The sequence below is a fragment of the Carcharodon carcharias genome, chromosome 4 (genome assembly GCF_017639515.1).
Source record: "Carcharodon carcharias isolate sCarCar2 chromosome 4, sCarCar2.pri, whole genome shotgun sequence".
NCBI classification, from domain to species: Eukaryota; Metazoa; Chordata; class Chondrichthyes; order Lamniformes; family Lamnidae; genus Carcharodon; species Carcharodon carcharias.
Window position 1 is genome coordinate 94918306 of NC_054470.1, and position 19215 is coordinate 94937520.

The 19215-nt window shown below is 40.2% G+C and overlaps 1 protein-coding gene across 12 annotated transcripts in view; it reads left to right on the forward strand.

Moving 5' to 3' along the window:
• Positions 1–19215, forward strand: part of LOC121276898 (receptor-type tyrosine-protein phosphatase delta) — a 612167-nt gene that overhangs the window by 503405 nt on the left and 89547 nt on the right. For 7 of the 12 annotated variants that reach the window (XM_041185518.1, XM_041185519.1, XM_041185522.1 and 4 more), the window contains 5 exons: positions 1580–1792; positions 11617–11777; positions 14043–14155; positions 18117–18158; positions 18677–18774. In XM_041185518.1, the coding sequence (XP_041041452.1) occupies positions 1580–1792; positions 11617–11777; positions 14043–14155; positions 18117–18158; positions 18677–18774 (627 nt within the window). The remainder of the gene's footprint in view (positions 1–1579; positions 1793–11616; positions 11778–14042; positions 14156–18116; positions 18159–18676; positions 18775–19215) is intronic. The other 5 variants (XM_041185525.1, XM_041185526.1, XM_041185528.1 and 2 more) reach the window with 1 other exon arrangement.

Below are 19215 nucleotides of genomic sequence, written 5' to 3' on the forward strand. Positions count from 1 at the left end.
GTCATAGCATTTTTGTCATGGAATGGATGGAATGATACTCCACATTTACGAAACTAGTTTTTCAGGGCCAGAGAGGTTGTTCATAAGTAAATATTAATTATTATGCCATTAAAAACTTCACACACCTCATTCAACAAGGCTCACCATTTCCAGTGGTTCTTATGGTGGGAATAGTGTTTAGAAAGTTGATGGTCATACCAAAGCACTGATTTTGTATTGATTGCACCTGTGAAGACAGCAACAGTACACTCTTTGAAAGATGCATCAGATATCTCCCATGTGAAGCAGGCTGAGTCGCCCAATCCCTTCTCTGTGGCAGAAATTCCAGCACCCTAGAATTTTGAGCAGTAGAGAAGGAGCAGTAAGTATTGAAACAAATGCAGTGCTGCCACGCAGTGTTCAGCCACATTGAAGTCTGACGTTTAAGCAAGATATTGGCCTGGAATAATGGTCAGCGATGGACCAAGGGCACTCACCATTGACCTCGAAGTAAATCTTGTTCAAAAATCTTGCAGTCTCTCTGGTGAAAATTTCATCTCTATCACCATGCAGTGATACTGAAACTGATTGCAGTGTTCTCTACTGGGCATTCCCAGCTTGGAGCTGGAGTGAGGTCATCAGACTGAGCAAGCAGCTAATCATATTAAATGATTTTCACAGACGCATAAACAGGAAATTAAAAAAGCACTGAAAAAGATCACTTTTTATAATGTCTACATGAAGCAAATTAAATATTGGGAAATAGACATGAGGTGAGGGTAAAAGCTAATATATTCTGAAATAGATTTTTAAAATTGTTTAAAAAGACTTAGCTTAAAATATCTGCTGATTAATCATTTAACAGCACTTCATGATCATAAAATTATTTTGTCAGGATCAGTTCTGGTGTTCATCAAGTTTTCTTAATTACATTGCTGTTAAAATCCTAGCTGCACCTGATTGAACATGATGTGATTTTTTAAGGGATTTGGAACAGCAATGTGGGAGTAGGGAAGTTGAAATTCTCACTGATTTCAGTGATTGCTGGCTCTGGGAGAAGCCACAGCACACACTGTGTCAGAGCCCTTGGTGATAGATCAGAACTTCAGGATTTCTGTGCTAATTGGTGCATGCCCAACATCGTGAAGCCGTGGTCAGTCTGAGAGTGAACACTAATCGTTCACTGTCAACCCATCCCAACCTTTCAGAAAATCTGCCCCCTTGACCTGTGAGCAACTGGTTATGGCAAAATCCATTTTCACATTTCAAAGATCACATTGCAGAAGGACTTTGAGAAACTGCACAAATGACACTGTTTGTTGATCACTCTGCATCATGATATATTTTCACACAAGTCCTAGAACTGTATTTACAAACTACTGTGATGATCCCAGTGTCTAGCATACATCATAGAATCAGAATGTTCATTTATCTTCTTGGTATGATAGACAAATAATTGTATAAACTGGTGTTCAAGTTCTGCTCGGCATAGAAAACAAAATATCTAATCACTGTCAGTGCTGCAGCAAAGCGTGTTTTTTGATCTTCAGCTGTGCACATTGAAATAATGATTTAACTCAGCTAATTTTCTCTTTTCCAGTTACTGAGAGAAATTACCAGGAAACGAAGAAGTATTCGTCTAAGGAGGAACACAGATGCCCTTAAGCCATATATTGCAGCTCACTTTGAAGTTCTTCCCAATGAGTTTACCCTTGGTGATCGGCTGTTTTATAATGGATTTGAAAACAAGCGCCTCCAAAGTGGTCAAGAATACGTTTTCTTTATTTTAGCCGTGCTTGACAGCCCAGAGTCCGTAAGTTTGGTTTAAGTCATTCCATTTAGGTTTCCTCCATGCATAGCTCTGGTCGAAAATGGTATTAATTCTGCTGAATCCAATAGGATTCAAAGTAAATAATTTCAGGTACTTTCATGTATAATATATTTATGACAAAGGTAATTAAGCTGGATTTGTACTGTCATGATTAATTAGTATACTTACAGTTAAGGCAAAGTAAGGGAAGCATTCCAGTTGTGCTAAGTTGCTTAGCTTTGTATTGTATTCGTTAAAATGTCATAGAACAATGGTGGAATGATAAGGCATCCACTTCAGGCATTTTGAATGAAGTATTATACTCTCATTCTGTGCTTGTAACTTTCCTGAGCTGGTCACTTGCTCTGATCTGCAATGTACAAAAGAACCAAACTAATCCTTCCTGCAGGATCGAGGTTAACTGATAATGATACTAATCATGGCACAAAATTCATTAAAAGGATGCAGTTATATAATGCATCAATTTGAGGATTTGTATTACCACCTACTCTTAACTTTGATGCCTATTTTCATTGAAAATTTGTTAGTGAACTAAAAATGTGCAGTATTAAATTTGTGAAAATGACAAACTTCTTAAATTATCAAACATTCAGATTATCCATTCGACATTTGTCGTTTAGAAACATTGAAGCATTACACGAATTGTCTTTGTTATTCATTACAATTCCACTTGCATATATGAATTGCCAGTATTGTCTTGTTTTTTTCAATGATGCACACAGGCCGTCGACATTGTAGCTGAGCTAACTTTATTAATAACACATTTTCTTAACATGAACATATATCTGCAGTGTCTGAACTCTATCAAGACAGGCTCCAATATGTGTGATCTGACCTTCAACCTCCAGGTCAGGTGACACCATATATAGCACAGAGTACCGTATAGTATCTAATACTGGAGTCCACAACCACAAACAGCTATTATCATGACATTTCCTTTTTTTAAAAAAAACTTTTATACAACTCAAGTCCCAAAGTCTCTTATCTATTCTTTCTCACTCTGTTTTGATCAGTCAGTTTTGTCTTTTACTCATCCCTATATCTTTGTGCCTTTTGCACAATTCTTCCACTGGATGTTCTGAATGGTGACAGAGGTGATTTTGAAGGACAAGGGGTCTTCTCCAGCTCTGTGTCATTATCACCCTTGGATCGTTTTTCAGATTCTCAGGAGTTGTCTGGATATCTGTCGCTTCACTGGTGCATTCTCTTTTTTGATCTTCAGCTACACTTTCTGGTTCAGAGCAGGGTTGCATTTCATTTGTTCTCTGGAAGAATTTCCGGCTTCTCCTGTACTGTTGTCCATTTGGAATCTGCATTATGTAGGACCTTGGTTCTCCTGTGGTCCTGTGACAACAGCAGAATTCCAGATCCCTTCATGCTGAATCCTCACTGTCTCTCCCATGTTCAGGTCAGGTAGAGGTAAAGTACTGTTTCTGCTTCTGCTGTCTCAGTTTGAGCAGGTCCTGCATGCTGTAGCCCACTGGCTGTGAAAGTAACAGTTGGGGTGCAGTTGGAAGCTTAATTCTTAGTCTTTTCCCCATCAGGAGCTGTGCTGGAGATGATCCAATGCCCTCTAATGGAGTATTCCTGAAATCCAGCAGAGCCAGGCAGGGGTCTCTTCCAGCCTCCTTTGCCACCTTCAACAGGTGTTTTAAGGTCTGCACAGTACATTCCACCGTTCCATAGGATTGTCGTAGTGTGGCAAAACTCCTAGTCCTGTGCAAATTTGTAAAACTCAGTGCCTGAGAATTGTGGACCATTATCGGAGATGAGCACTTCAGGTATGCCGTGGAGAGCAAAAATTGGTTTAAATGATTTATTACAATGATGCTCATACTATCATTTCTCAGCAGTGCAGACTCCAGTAATAAGCTACTGCTAGTAGGTACTCACTGTTGTCAAATGTGAACAAGTCCACTCCAATTTTCTGCCAGGGCCTCTCTGGAATACTGTGTGGTTGAAGTGGTTCTTTTTGTTGCAACTTACTGTACTTTTAGCACACTGCACATGCATTCACCATATCCCTGATTTGTGCTCCCATTCCAGACACATTACATCTTGAGCTCTTCTCCTGCATGTCTCTGTGCCGAGGTTACTTTCATGTATGCGCTGCAGCATTTCTTCCCTCAGTGTTGCAGGAATTATGATATTTTTTCCCTTGAAAAGTATTCCTTCTACGACATGAAGTTCCTCACGAAAGTTCCAGTACTCTGGTATAGCAGGAGGGTCTCCGCTCAATGTGTGGGCCAGCCAGTTTGCCCAATCTGCTGTAGTATCCTTAGGGTGGCGTCATTCTTGGTCACTTCCCTGATCTCATCCAGTTTGGTTACAACCACAGGTAAGTTCTTTGTCAGCATGTGAACCAGTGCTTCCATTTCTTCATCCTCTTCCTCCGTGATGGGTAGGTATGCACGTGACAGAGTCACATTTCCTTGCCTGGTTTGTATTTAACTATGATCTGGTACTCCTGCAGACACATTAGTGATCTTTGGATTCTTGGTGCACAGTTCAGGGGCTTTTTAAGTGTGGCTTCCAAAGGCTTACGATCAGACTCTACCTCCACGTCTTTGCCATAGACAAACTGATGGAAGCGTTCTCGACCAAACACAATCGCTAGCATTTCTTTCTCTATTTGGGCATACTGCTGCTGTGTTTCAGTCATTGCCTTTGAAGCGTATGCCACTGATACCTTATTTTGCAAAAGGACAGCTCCCAGGCCAGTCTTTGAAGCATCCACTAAGATCTTGACTGGCCGATTGACGTTGTAATACTTTAACACCTGAGTCAATATTCTCTTCAGACTGGTCAAAGCTTCCTGGTGATTTTGTTTCCAGTGCCATTCCACGTCATTTTGTAGAAGTTCTCTGAGAGGTGCTGTCAGGTCTGACATGTTCATCATGAGCTCTCCAAGATAGGTCACTATTCCCAAAAACCTCCAAGTCTTTCTTACATTCTGGGGGTGGCATGTTCACAACTGCTTTGATTTTACTCAGTCCATCACTTGTTAGCACGTCCCAAGTACTTGATTTCACGAAGACCTATTTTTCACTTTTCCTTCTTCAACTTGAGATTCCTTTCTCTAGCTCCAGCCAGCAACTTTTTCAGTCTGTGGTTGTGCTCTTCTCATCAGGCTCCCCAGACCAGCACATTATCGATTTAGGTTTCCACACTATCTAACCCTTCAAACAGATGCTTCACTGTTCTGTGGAACATCTCTGGAGCTGAATTAATACGAAAAGGTAAGCGTAAAAACCTGTATTGCCAATATGGTATGTTGAAGGTACAGAGATAAGAACTACGTTCATCCAGCTTGACCTGCCAGAAGCCTGAACCCACATCCAAGACTGAATAGTATTTAGCATCATCTAGCTTACATGCGATCTCTTCTACTGTGGGCAGCTGGTAATGCCCTCTTTGTCCTGCCTGGTTTAGGTCTCTGGGATCCAGACAGACTCACAGATTCCCATCTGATATTTCTACAATTACAATTGGATTAATCCACTTTGTCAGTTCTTCAATTTTCTTGAAGATGTGAAGTTTCTCCATTCTGCCCCATTCTGCTTTCAGTCAGTCTCTCAGCATTACTTGCCATTGTGAACAGCCTTGCAAAGGCTGCCAGCACTTCATTTAAACAGGCCGCCAGGTCGCCATTGGACCTGATGGTCAGTGCACTCCCACCGCCGCCCACCCACTCCCGCTATCCTCGGGAGTCCCGCATTACGCTGGGTGGGCCTTAATGGTGGCGATTAGGTCTGCCTGCTCCTGCTCTGTCCCCCCCAACCAGAAAATTCAACCCCAAGAAAGGGTTTGGCATCAGTTTTCACCACTATGAATGGAAGTACTTGAGACTGTTTTTTCTCATTCACTTTAAATGTGCACTTGCCTTCTATTGCAATTTTTTCACCTGTATAAGGAGACAGCTTCAAATTTAGTTAGCTGTTTTTCTTTGGTCATCTTAAGATACAGGTTTATGGGAATAACATTTGCTTTTGCACCTGTGTCAAGCTTGAAATTCACCATCAATTTGGCAATTTTTAAATCGACCTTCCATCCGTCTTCTTTGGAATTTGTGGTTACTGTTCAGTTTGTGTGTCTGTGTCATTATCTGCAATCGCGTGCAGTTACTTCGATTTACACATCTTAGCGAAGTGATTTAGTTCATCACAGTTCTTACAACTGCTTTCCGTAGGCTAGACAGCCATGTGGTAAATTCACTGTTCCGAATTGGTTGCATTTAACTATTTTAATAGCGGTTTTGTTCATTTTACCTTCAGGCTGTCTATTTGTTCTTTCCCAGGGCTGTTTCTGTTTAACTGCATCTAACCGCTTGACCGTGTGCAGCTTATCACCTTCTGTCATCTGTTTAATCTGGCATTTCATTGTCTGTACTGCTCTGCATATATTTATTACTTTCTCCAGCATGAAATCAACTTCTCTCAAATGCTGTCCTCTCAGAGGATCATTTGCGATCCCACAAATTATTCTATCTCAGATGAGTGATTCTTCAAACTCTCCAAATTCACACAATTTAGCTCGTTTTCTCAGCTCAGTTATTTACTGACTAATGTTGTCACTGCCTTGCATGCACGTGAAAAAATTGGTTTCTTTCAAACATGGTGCAGAATGTTGCGCTCGTTGGGCGGGTGTGCGCCCATCCCAAACAAGCGTGAATTGACGCGCAATGACGTCGGGTGAGTGTCCCGACATCATCGCGCACTCGCGCAATATTTCGGGCAATGGGCACGCATGGGAGTTGGCAGCACGTCCGCTGACAATTAGGCCTATTAAGGCCATTAAAGTAATAATTAAATGAATTTTTCACTGCCTGTTCAACCTTATGGTTTGGCGGGCAGGCAAAGGCCATGTGGCCTTTGGATTTTTTGCAAAACCTCATCCATGGGTGGGATGAGGTTTCTCGATCAATGATTTTTTAAAAAATTATATCTTTCAAATTAATTTGTAACATGTCCCTGCTCATGTGACAGAGTCATAGGTTATTAACATTTTTAAATTCTTTATTTTTTATATTCAAAAAGCTTCAGGTTTCTGAGGCAGCTCTGTGCCTCAGGAAGCTTTTACAGCTTGCACCCGCCCAAATGCGCAAACTTCAGCACTCGCCTTGTTCCCCACCTCCCACCACAGGCAGCACTGCAGCGCGCAGTTCATGCTGGCTGGCCATTAATTGCAGACGATGGTCCGATTTGTGGCCGCACCCACTCACCCCCGCAGAGCCCACCTGATGACCAGAAAATCCTGGCCATGATGTTTTTCTTGGGGCTGCAGGAGGCTTCGAATTTTTCCTTTATTTCTTTCAAGCCATTTCGTTTCTCATCACTTTCAAACATGAATGTGTTATAGACTTCTAGGGCTTCTTCCACTGCTGTGCCAAGAAGGATAGAACACTGTACCTGAGGGTCTTTTTTATCACTGGCCATTGCTGTGAGGTACAGCCCAAATCGCAGTTGGAACCTTCTCCAGTTTTCGGCGAGTTTGCCCTCCAAGCTGAGCTCTGTCGGTGGTTTCAGAACCTTCATTGTTATGTTTGTTTATTACTGACCTGTTCCTTGTTTCTTTTTTTTAATGATACACACAGGCTGTCGACATTGTAGCTGAGGTAATTTTATTGATAACACATTTTCCTAATGTGAACACATATCTGCAGTGTCTAAATCCAACAAGACAGGCTCCGACATACGCTATTTGACCTGTATAGTATCTAATACTGGAGCCCACAGCTACAATCTGCTATTATCATGACAAGGAGGAAATATATTTGACGCACCGTTCTGTGAATAAAATATGTACCCGAATGGTGATCTTCATTCATTCTGCTTTGGAACACCCTCAAACACACCTCAGTTATTCTTCACCCGCCAAAGGTAGTAGATTGATGTATGTATGTTGTTTCTTTGCCCAGAGTGCTCAGAAATATGTAATCATTGCTCATATCATTGTGAATGGCTGATAGGAGTTGACTTAGTGACCATTTCTTGATCTTTATCTAACCATTCTGTTTCAGTCTTCCATTAAAGCACTTGGAAGTGTCGAAGGAAAATTCATTACATTAATATAATTTTTCAACTTCAGCTTTAGATTGATAATAAGTATATGTTCTGTTAATGGATGCAATCTTAAATCAAGGCTGAGCCCCGGCTATTTTAGAATTGACCCAATCTCAGTTGACTTAAGAATACAGCTGTCAACCATTTCCATCAAGTGGCATCAAAATTTGTGCTAACAACCACAGATCATTCCCATTGACAAATTGCCAGGACATTTGTCTTTCTTATCGTCCATCATTATGTAGCATTTCCATGTGAGATATCTGCCCCATGTTTAGCACACTAGCTAGATGTAATCAAATTGAGCATTAATGAGAAAACTTGACCACTAAGCTTAATTCATTGAGTTGAAGTGAAGCCTCCTTCCATCATCGGATCTACCAGAGAAGCAAGGATGATCAGGGAACATTTGCATTGCTTAATTTCCAGGAAGAAAACATCTGCACCTTCTGGTCACACATAACGTTCACCAGCTTCTGTCATAAATCAACATTGGTATCTGTCCACTTAGCTATCACTAATTGTGCTGTCTCAAAGACTAGTGATTTCACAGTGGGGACCCACGGATTTCCATCATTTTTACAAGCATAAACTTTGGCACCACTGGAAAGGATTGTCTTCGTTGATCTAAGTTTACTTTTAACCTATGCTGCAGCTTGAAAACAGGAACATTAGTGGTTATGTTACTGTTATGAGTGATCCAGAGGCTTTAACTAATGGTCTGAAACATGAGTTCAAATTCCATTTCCGTTCATTAAATGAACCTGGAACAAAAAGCTCATGTCAGTAATGATAACCAAGAAACTGGTGAATTGTAAAAATCCTCATCTGACTCACGAATGCTCTTCAGGGAAGGATATCTGCAATCCTTACCCACTTCTGGCCTATATGCGATTGCAAACTCACAGCAATGTGGTTGACTCTTGGCTGCCCACTGAAATGGCCTAATAAGCCACTCAATTGTATCGAACAGCTACAAGAAACAATAAAAATAAAACCAGACGGACCACCCAGCATTAGACACAACTGCATTCTGCCCAGTCTACCTGCAACTGGGTACCATGACCTTTTCCTGCCTAGGTCAAGGGTGTCTGGCGCATGGGCACACGGCCGCCTGCAAGTTCCCCTCCAAGTCACACAGCAAGCTGACTTGGAAATACATTGCTGTTCCTTCCTTGTTACTTAGTCAAAATCCTAGAACTCTTCCCTAATACTACTTTGAGTGTACCTACATCATAAGGACTGCGGCAGTTCAAGAAGGTAGCTCACGATCACCTACTCGGGGAAATTAGGGATGGGCAATTATTGCTGACCTTGCCATTGGTGACCACATCCCATGAATGATGAAAAAAAAAGCTGGATACACCTCCAGCTAGACCACATTCTGTTGTATATCTCAGCAGATCAGGAGATCAACCTGGAATAATCAATCAATCTCAGGTTCCTGTACACACTTTCTTCATTTTCTGTAAAGGGTAAATTTGTTACAAGCTTCAAGAGAACAGCATGACTTTCATTCTAGTGACTCCTACACTAATCCAGGAAGACTTAGTGCTTGGACTCCTGATCTATCACCATCAATCTGTAAGGATCGCACATGGGAAGATTCTGACCCAGATCAAATTTGACACAGCGCCTACTACACGTTTTAAAGTTCTTGAAAGCTACCTGCTGAATTCCAGGAAAGCATATACTGCGCATGTGTAAAGGACTAATTGAAAGCACTGTGTTGGCTTGTAATATAACTATAATTTCAAAGGCTGGGGTATAATACACCAGTATTTCTTTCATACCTTTAAATACTGCTAAAATGACTCAGCCCATGCCCACCTGTCATGCTGCTATTTCTGCCTGCTTCTAACAGTACAGCAGTGGGTAAACCTGATGTCACCGTTTACAAAGAACACATGGCACATTTGCCCATTCATTTCACAGGAGATTCCTGCATGAGATTTGAATCTTATTCTGAGCAAGCTAATGTCAGAACATTTTGAACCCGTGGGTTCTTTTGAGCTTTCATTTCTTTCCTTTCAGGCAGCTATATTATTAGCTCCGTCTTCAGCATTAAGAATCTGCAAGTTGCACATGTTAATGTTTGGTCCACAGTTTTTGGATATTTTTCCACCACCTACTAATGTGAGTGAAAATATCTGTTTCTAAAGAGTAAACTTGCCAATCATATGCTCAGAATTGGATCTACACTTGAAGGGTGCAACACTGTGCACAAGCTCTCTGACCCACATTTCTTTTGAGCACGGAGCTGGGGAATTAACCATCACGCTGCAGCAGGCATTTGAGGAACCAATACATCAAAGATCTTCTGACCCAGAGGAATGATCATTTCAAGTGCAAAGGCTTTTTTTTGGTTAGTCTTCGCCAAGGCTTTGTTTCATGTGGAAACTACACTTTAAGAACATCTGTTGCTCCCTGGCAATTAGCAAACTCAGCAGTTCAGTGTATCTCCTTGTGGTTTTCATGGCACAACAGGAGAAGATAGAATTTGCTTGAACATGTGGAGGGCTCCTCTCAATTACATCTTTGAGACCGTGATCTGGAGCAGGCTACTTGCTTTCACCACGTATTATTTCTTGGCTTGACAGTTGAAGGCAATGAGTGCATTTCCGCTGCTGCTGTGCTCCAAACTAGCCTGAAAAAGTTTGCCACCAACAGCTGGGCTACTTTGGTGCTCTTGCTTTTATCATGTGGAGGTTGAATGAATGAGGAGGAGTGATTTACTGTAAGTAGACCTTTTGTCGTACCTTTGAAAGAAGTTTCCTCCTAGGCCCTGCTGGCCACCCTTCATTTTCTTTCTGACCTGACAAGACTTGGAGCCAGGCTGCTTTATTACATTTTGTAATTTTCTAGTTACTATTATTTTTGCAAATTCCTTCAGTCTGCTTTCTACAATGGTTAACAAACCTGACATCTTGCCTCGGACAGAGGTTGTGGCATAAAAAGGTGGATGGAAATTTTCTTAAAGGGGTAGTGCCCTAGATAGCTGCAATTTTTATCGCATTTAAGAGTTAAATGTCTCAAAGCAGTGCGAAGATTCTTCTACAATAAATGACATTGCCTGCCCGTTTTATTTGTATCGCTGACCCTGGTGCATTCATCAGACTTAGGCTATTAACATATTTCGAGTGGATGCCCATGTCATTTCCATCTGGGTACCTGCCTTAGTTAAGGGTTTGGGTATATAATGCAGTGCTGTGCTGGAGTGACAGTAGCCTGGCTCTGCCACCTAATGAATTAAAAATAAACAAGTGTTCTGCTTTCAAACAGGCCAACCTCCATTCCACAGGCGATCATTCTGTGACTGATTGCAGTAGAGAAACTAAGCTTTTGCATTTAATTGCACACCCCCAATGCTGTTAGCAACATTGGATGTCAGAGATACACAGTCAGTTGTTCTTTGCTTTCAGCATTGCTAGGGTAAAAGTAGCAGGATATATGTCATCTAAAATATTTATCTCATTTGCACAGCATGTTGATGCGCCTGCCCATTCATGAACGAGTGCCCACATTGTAACAGGTGAATAAAAGGGTGGGAACCCAACATGATCGCTCCTACATGGCCACATTACAACAGCTTTAAGCTGATTTCCCAGATTGAATTTGCGATGCAAATTCTTAATTCCTTTTGCATAAAAAAAAGATTCAATTCAATTTATTCCTCATTTATTGGATCAAACAGTTCCACTCATTCCTGCTGATCTTTCTGGTATTCTGAATCATATGTTCCAGATGATGTATGCAACAAGTCCTTACTCTGACCCTGTACTGTCAGCGGACCTTGATCCTCAGCCCATCACAGATGAAGAAGAAGGATTGATTTGGGTCGTTGGTCCTGTCTTAGCTGTTGTGTTCATCATCTGCATTGTCATTGCTATCCTCCTATATAAGAGGTAAGAAAATTAACACTGTAGATTCATTACAGAAATTGGGATGTTTAGAGCAATGATATCAAGGAAGGACTGCTTTGCAAAGAGCCGCATATTACCATTGCAGCATAGGCTGCCACCCCGCTGCCACACTTAATGACCAATAGATGCTTTATGGTCATCAAAATAAATAAATAAGAAAAATGTCAAAATGGTTTCTCTATTGTTTCAAACAGTAGTTTGTAAAAATAAGAATCCAATGAAAACAAGCAGTGAAGATTCTCACCACAACACAGGCAAAGAATCTCCCATTTGCCAATACTGCTGTCTTTAATCATGGGGGACAGTGCAGGTTCAATCCACCTGATTGAAGTATTTAACCCTACTACATATAAATTAGTGTGAAGTATTAAATGAGGAGTTGCTTGAGCAGATTCATGTTGCTTCAGTCAGTCGGATGTCAAACCAGCAAGTGCACTGTTTTGCTGTCAAACTTCTGTGCCTGACTCTGAGCTGACCTATTACTCAGGGAATAATCCACATTATCCCACCACACACTGTCAAATGAAATGCCCTCCTCATCCCTAATGGAGCCGTGCTGTGCTTGGACCCCACAGTAAAAGCTCTTTGATGTTTCTACCTCCAGCAATCATTATTTTCTTTACATGTGTCAGTTGCACATCAGACAATTTTGCTTTTACAGATTCTCGGTTGCTTCTAAGTTTAACATTGGCTCTGTTGTTTCCCTATGTGCTGCAAGCATTCAGTAAATATAGACAGGGTCTCACTTGGCATATTAAGTTTCCTCCGAGACTGATGATTGGTAAACGTTTTACAATACCAAATTGTACTATTCACCACCTTCACTAGAACCATAATTAAATGTGGCATTTCAGTATACTCTGGCCATAAATGAATGTGACATTAGAATTGAAATGTATTTCTGTTGAAGCACGCGTGTTACTATTTTCTTGGCCTGACCTTTAGTCCTTCATTATACTACTATTAGTAAGCATTAACTGCACTGATGAACTGTCAGTTCCTAATTTGCATGTTAAGTAACATGTTCCCTGCCAGTAAGACATCTGCAGTGAAGCAAGTACGTTGCCATGGCTATTGCTCTTTGAATAGGAAGCTAACATACTGACCTTTCTTTTGTTTTTATCTCCTGTTGCATTACAATGGGACAGCAAACCTGACAGGTAAAAGCAAATGTGTAAAAAGCAAAAGAAGAGTCTGGGAGGGAGTTGTGGTGGGTGTGGTGAATCAGTCTCCTGAGAAATAGAGAAAGTGACACCTAGCTTTAACAGAACTGTTTGGTTTGACCCTGAAATCATTGCGGGCAATTATCAATATTAACTATCTTATTGATGGTGTATAGTCTGAAAACAAGCAAAAAAGCAACTATCACCTCTTACTGTTTCGCCCACCAAAAGACTACATCAGGAATCAGTCTGCTTAAATGTTTAGACTGTATAGGACAAAACAAGAATTTGTTATAAGATACAGATGGCAGCAAGTGGTGGTCATGCCACCTGTTGTACCATCACCACTCCCTCAATTATTTCCTGAAATTTTGTAAAATGACTTCCATCATTCACAGAAACATGTGTGTTATTAATAACTGCAGATGGCAATCAAAGGCCACGTGACCTTACGGTTTCAGAGCTTCAGTGTCATACTGTGGCTTGCCATCCAGAACACTTTCAGTTTGCCTCTTTTATCATTTTGTTCAGAATGCATTTTTGTTTACTCCTTTCCATAGCAGCCTTTATAATCTAACAGAGGATGCTATAAACTTCTCTGGGAAATTATGATTACAAATTTGCGGAAATGGGTCCCCTTTAACCACATTTTTAATAGAAAAAAGAGTAGGTAAAGCCCATTTTCTGATTTTGTAATACATTTATAGGTACTGCTCCAGTGATCATGCCAGTGGGATGGAGAGAACTTGACAGTAGACTCAGGCTGAGGAATGTAATTGAATTTAAATGGTACCTATGTATGTAATGTAAATGCCCGCAAGCTCCATTTGATGTGGAGGGAGAAAATAGAAAAAAAAACTTATAATATGTGAAATTGGACATTCCTCATGGAACAAACCAAAGAAATAGCAAATACATTTATTAATGTTTCTGCAATGACTATTAGTCAAGCAAAAATTAAACGTGTTGATTTTCCATCATTTTTGCAGTTACCTGGATCTTAATAAATCATCTTCTTCAATTCATTTAGCTGCATGGGGTTCAACTTGTTTCCAGATTGCCCGTAACTGTGCTCTCCTTGTAGGAAAAGGACTGAATCTGATTCGAGAAAAAGCAGTATTCCTAACAGCAAGGAATTACCTTCACATCATCCCACAGACCCAGTGGAACTAAGACGTCTTAATTTCCAGACTCCAGGTGAGATGTGGAAAAGTTTAAGTCCAAGCCTCCCAGGTTTGTGTTGACCATATTTTGGTTCTTTTTTTGTGAAATGTGGCTACATACAACTCTATTGACTTTTCTCATCAAATGCTCAAAACTATACTTGTGATGTACTCAGTGAAGAGATTCTGGTAAAAATTAAGACAAGAGCAAAAAAGAGAAAGAGAAAAACCAGGGTTCCTCTCTGTGCTTTTTGTCTACTGTGCTATTTGATATGATGTTTTCCTGCGTAGTGACTGTATGCCACATTGAATCCATGCTGGCACCATTCCCCCATTGCTGATATATCCTGATTGAGGAATTATACCCAGATTTGGGGCTCCAAAAATTAACCAGCAGGTTCTGTAAACTGACTGGAACTGTTTAACCTGTTGATCAGCAATTATGCTTGTGAATATTATTACTCAGGTAGCAGTTTCAATTGGTGGGACTTTGTTCTCACTTAAAGTGCAGTTTGTTTTTTAATTAAAAAGTTGCTACCTATCCATACTTCATTAAGCTCTGTAAAGGCATGAAGAGGGAAAATAAGATAATAGTGCACATGTAATCAATTAACATATCAGCGTCTCCTTGCTGTGACCCTGGTCTCAATTTGAGTCCTGCAAGAGGCTGACAGCCAGACCAAGCAAGAGTTCAGTGAGTTTCAGAAACTTGTAGCTGAACCACGAGTTGGAATGCCCAACAGAGTAGGAGCTTACCCACTTGACATCTCACCTCAGAGAAATCAGGTCACGTTTCGACCAAGGCTGGAATGCTGTTGCAGTACCCACTGGTTAGTCATACTGGTTAGCCTGTGATGTATTGACAAGTTTCTGATATGAAAGAGTTAATCTCACAACTTGCAGGTTAAATCAAAGTTTGACTAATTTAAATTAAAAGATAACTGATGATAGCTATTCACCTATGGTTTAAAGCCACAAATTAGCACCAGTCCTGTGAACGGGTTTGGAAAATGGGACTATTTCATCGTTGATCGGAGTTTGCAGCTGGATGCAGTGCTCCTTGAGTGCTTTCACCAAAAGCAACAATCAGAAGGCAAGACAGACCACCATGCAGCATTGATCATTTCCCAAACATACTATCAATTAGATGCACTCAATACACACCACACCAGTGAATAAATAACAATTTAATCATATGCTAAATAAAGCCAAATATCTGTTCTGAAAATCCTACAGGTTCTGATACTACTTAAATGGCCTACTTCAAATTAATACACAGCTCAAGTATTTTGTAAATAAACAGATTTAAGTCAAATAACCCCTTAAAAGAATGATCCTCAGAAGAATTAAAATTGGAAGGAAAGGAGCAGATAATTGTGTGCAGTGGAAATTGATCCTATAGAGGAGCTTAGTGCCACCGTGAATGCGAATGTTGCTCTTTGAGCTTGGACCTGGGTTTTAAGCTATGTCCAATGTTTGTTTTGCATATTCTGTCATGGGGTGTGGGTGTTGTTGGCTAGGCCAGTTTTTATTGTGCATCCCTGATTGTCCTTAAGAAGGGTGGTGAGCCACCTTCTAGAAGCACTGCAGACCGTGTGGTAGGTACATCCACAGTACTTTTAGGAAGGGAGTGCCAGGATTTTGACCCAGTGACAGTGAAGGAATGGCGATATAGTTCCAGGTCAGGGTGATAACTGATGGCATGAATGTCTATTGTTGCTCTTAAAACATTTGACTGTCAGCCAACTTACTGGAACGTGTGCAAGTTTACAGAATAAGCCAAGACTTAAAACAGCATTAATTGCCAATAAAATGTAGTATGAGGAAAAATATGACAAAGTTACTTTGGTATACTAGGGTGCTTTTCTGAGATTGGTGTTAAGACACATTTGCCTACATTTTCCAATCAGTCCTATTCTATCGCTAGTATTTTCCCATGGGTATTTCAGCATCAAAACAATGCTGATTGGAAAATTCAAGCTATCAACCTTGAAATTAGGATATGCAAAAGATTAGCATACAGATGCTTAATATGGTGTGTAAAGTTCCTTCCTCTGCCATTTTTATAGAGGTATCAATCTATTTATTATATATGGGTTAACACGTCCATTAAAATAGTGGGAAAACAATTTAATGCAAATAGAAGAAGCATTCTTATTCTAATTTTCTTATATTATAATTTCAAGGCCAACATTAAGTTCTGCAAAAAGCTGTACTCTCTATCTGGCTCTACTATATCTGACCAGGCACTGCCTAACACTGCTGCTTCAAGTGGAAAATGCTCTGTTTATTTATATTTGTCATTTTGATGTAGGCAGAAAGCCTATCCCTCCCTTCTCCCAAAAAGAAAATCTACCTGGCAACACCTTGTAAATTGAAACTGCAAATGTCTTTCAATAAAAAGTAAAGGAATAATTATTCTCTTTTGCAGGCCTGGCATTTTGCACTGTGACCCTCGATTGTTTCTGATGCATGGCTGGTGTCAGGCTCAATGAACTAACCACTAATCAGCTTGTTTGAAATGACCTTCATGAGACCTCAAATTCCCAGCCTAACAGGAATTGAGGATTTTTTTTTTGATAGAAGCACTGAAATATAAATATTGATTTCCTTCAGAAAATTTATTTTTCCGAATGACTTCCTCCTGTTCCCAAAACAATTGGTTTATAGTTAGGAGGACATATTTCTGCGATTTGATGTCAAAACTCAAAAGTGGCACATTGCGTTGAACCTAAGACATGGACATGTGGTTAAAACAACTTGGGCTGGGGGAAACATGTGAAAAAGGAGCAGAATCTAATGCACATATAGAAACTACAGTAGCATAGTCCAGTAGATGAGGGCATCATTCATTTAAACGCCTTCCACGACTGATGTTGTTCTATGTCCTAGGTAATTTATGGAGTTGTGACTGACCTGTGCAGCTATTACTAACCTGTATTTATCATTTTGAACTGCCTTTCCCTTTTACATCCTTGGCCAATAACTCAGTCCCCTATGCCTCCTTGATTGGCTCTGTGTCCTCCCTCCCTAGCTACACTGCTTCTCGATATTTATACGATAATAACATTGTCGCACGAACAGCTCCAAAAGGTCTAAATATCTTATGTTTCTGTTTCAATATTTGAGCACTCAATCAAAGAACAACATCATTGTGATTTTTTGATGAGTTCTGCAGTCCTTTTGTTAGCCTTCTATGCACATACACATCATCATGTCTGTGTGTAGTCCTTGAAGCTCCAGCAGTCACTCAATTATTATTCCTCGCCACCTGCTAGATGTTGACATAAAGCCTGTGAAATGCTTTCTAGCCTTTTCTTGATACGTGCAGAAACAAGTTAAATTTCCCTAAAAATTAATGAAAGGCAGTGGAGAGTTTTTAAGGAATGTTTACAATCATAAGAAAAAGCTATCCAGGTATAGGCGAGCTTCAAAATCTTGTTTCTCTTGAAGAAACATGCTTACACCTGCAATAGATTGTAGGAACAATCAAGGGATTTGCTTTGGGCAGGAGATTTTGACCCTGGGATCATCACACAGACATAAGTAACTTATTCATGTCACACTGAGCAAAGTAAATCAAATGGTAATATTTGCTCTCTTCACCCAGCCCACCTTTCCTGCAATCTGCGACCAGTGGAAATATTTTTGAAGTTCTAATCATGTTGTAGTCTTTATGTGTTCTGTACTTGCTCCATAACGCTGGTGCATGCTATTTGCATTCAGTCCCTCATTAAAACTAAAGTGAATGTAAATGTCTGATGTGTGAGTAAATTTTATTATCAAACCTAGAGGGAGATGAAATTTATATTTTTTCCCTTTTTGAGAATATTTGCAATGAAATGATTTATTCAATTTTTTTTAAAGAGACATTTTTGGATAGCATCTCTACCAATTTGTTTTATTTTCCCAGTATTTTATGTGAAATTTTCCAGCACATTTTTCTTTGGTGGAAGGGCAGAAACTTTATTTATACACCCCCATTTTCTTTACAGGTTCAGGTGTCTCCAGTTACCATGGTAACCTCCATTCGACAAGTTAGTTCCCCCTGACATTAGTTCACTTCTTCTTCCTTCTGAACACTGTTCTTTCCTTTCAGGCTTCTGGCTGCTTGTCGTGTAGTTCACATTCCGCAGCTCTCATTCTAACTCAATACAGATAGCATTTCGTACATTGCAGGGAGAAAAGTTTGAAGTGGCAACGCTGTCATTACTCAAAGCAGCAGTCAGTGTCAGGGCTAACCTTCCATCTTCTCAGCCCAGCTAACCTCAGCAACATGCTGCCCAAACTTTATTATCCTTTTCACTTTAGGAATGTGAGCTTTTCAGAGCATGCTCGGTGACTGTTAATTGCCTTGAGAGCTCCTCACTTCTGAGCATGCCCTGCTTTGAGTAATCAAACTGTCTGCCTGCTTTTTTTTTCTCTCCACATCAAACATGGTTACTAGTTTACACGTCAAGCTCTTCTAACAATTGCTTTTCAGACTTGTGTTGTGCTGCTTTGTCATTAAACACTGCTGATGTAACACACATTTTATTCTTGTCCAATTTGTCAGGCATGGCCAATCATCCACCAATCCCTATCTCTGAGCTTGCTGATCACATTGAGCGGCTGAAAGCCAATGACAACTTGAAGTTCTCACAAGAGTATGAGGTAAATGCTTTCTTCTGTTACCATGTACAATATTTGTCATAAAAGCAAAATACTGTGGTTGCTGGAAATCTGAAACAAAAACAGAAAATGCTGGAAAAACTCAGCAGGTTTAATAGCATCTGTGGAGAGAAAAAGAGTTAACATTTTGAGTCCATGTGACTCTTCTTCAAAAGAGTCATACGGACCAGAAACGTTAACGATATTTTTCATGTTTGCTTTAAAACATGACAAAACGCAGCCAGACCAAAGAAAGAAGATAACGCCTTGATTTTTTTTGAAGAAACAGTTGCTTAATTATTAATCTTTTATTGTTTGTTCTTTTTATATAATCCATAATTCCTTTTACAGGCATGGAATTATTTTCCATTTAAATTGGGAGTTTCAGTCCCATCTCTCCCTGCAAATAAGGTTTTTAAGCAGGCCTAAGTTTATTGAAGCAAA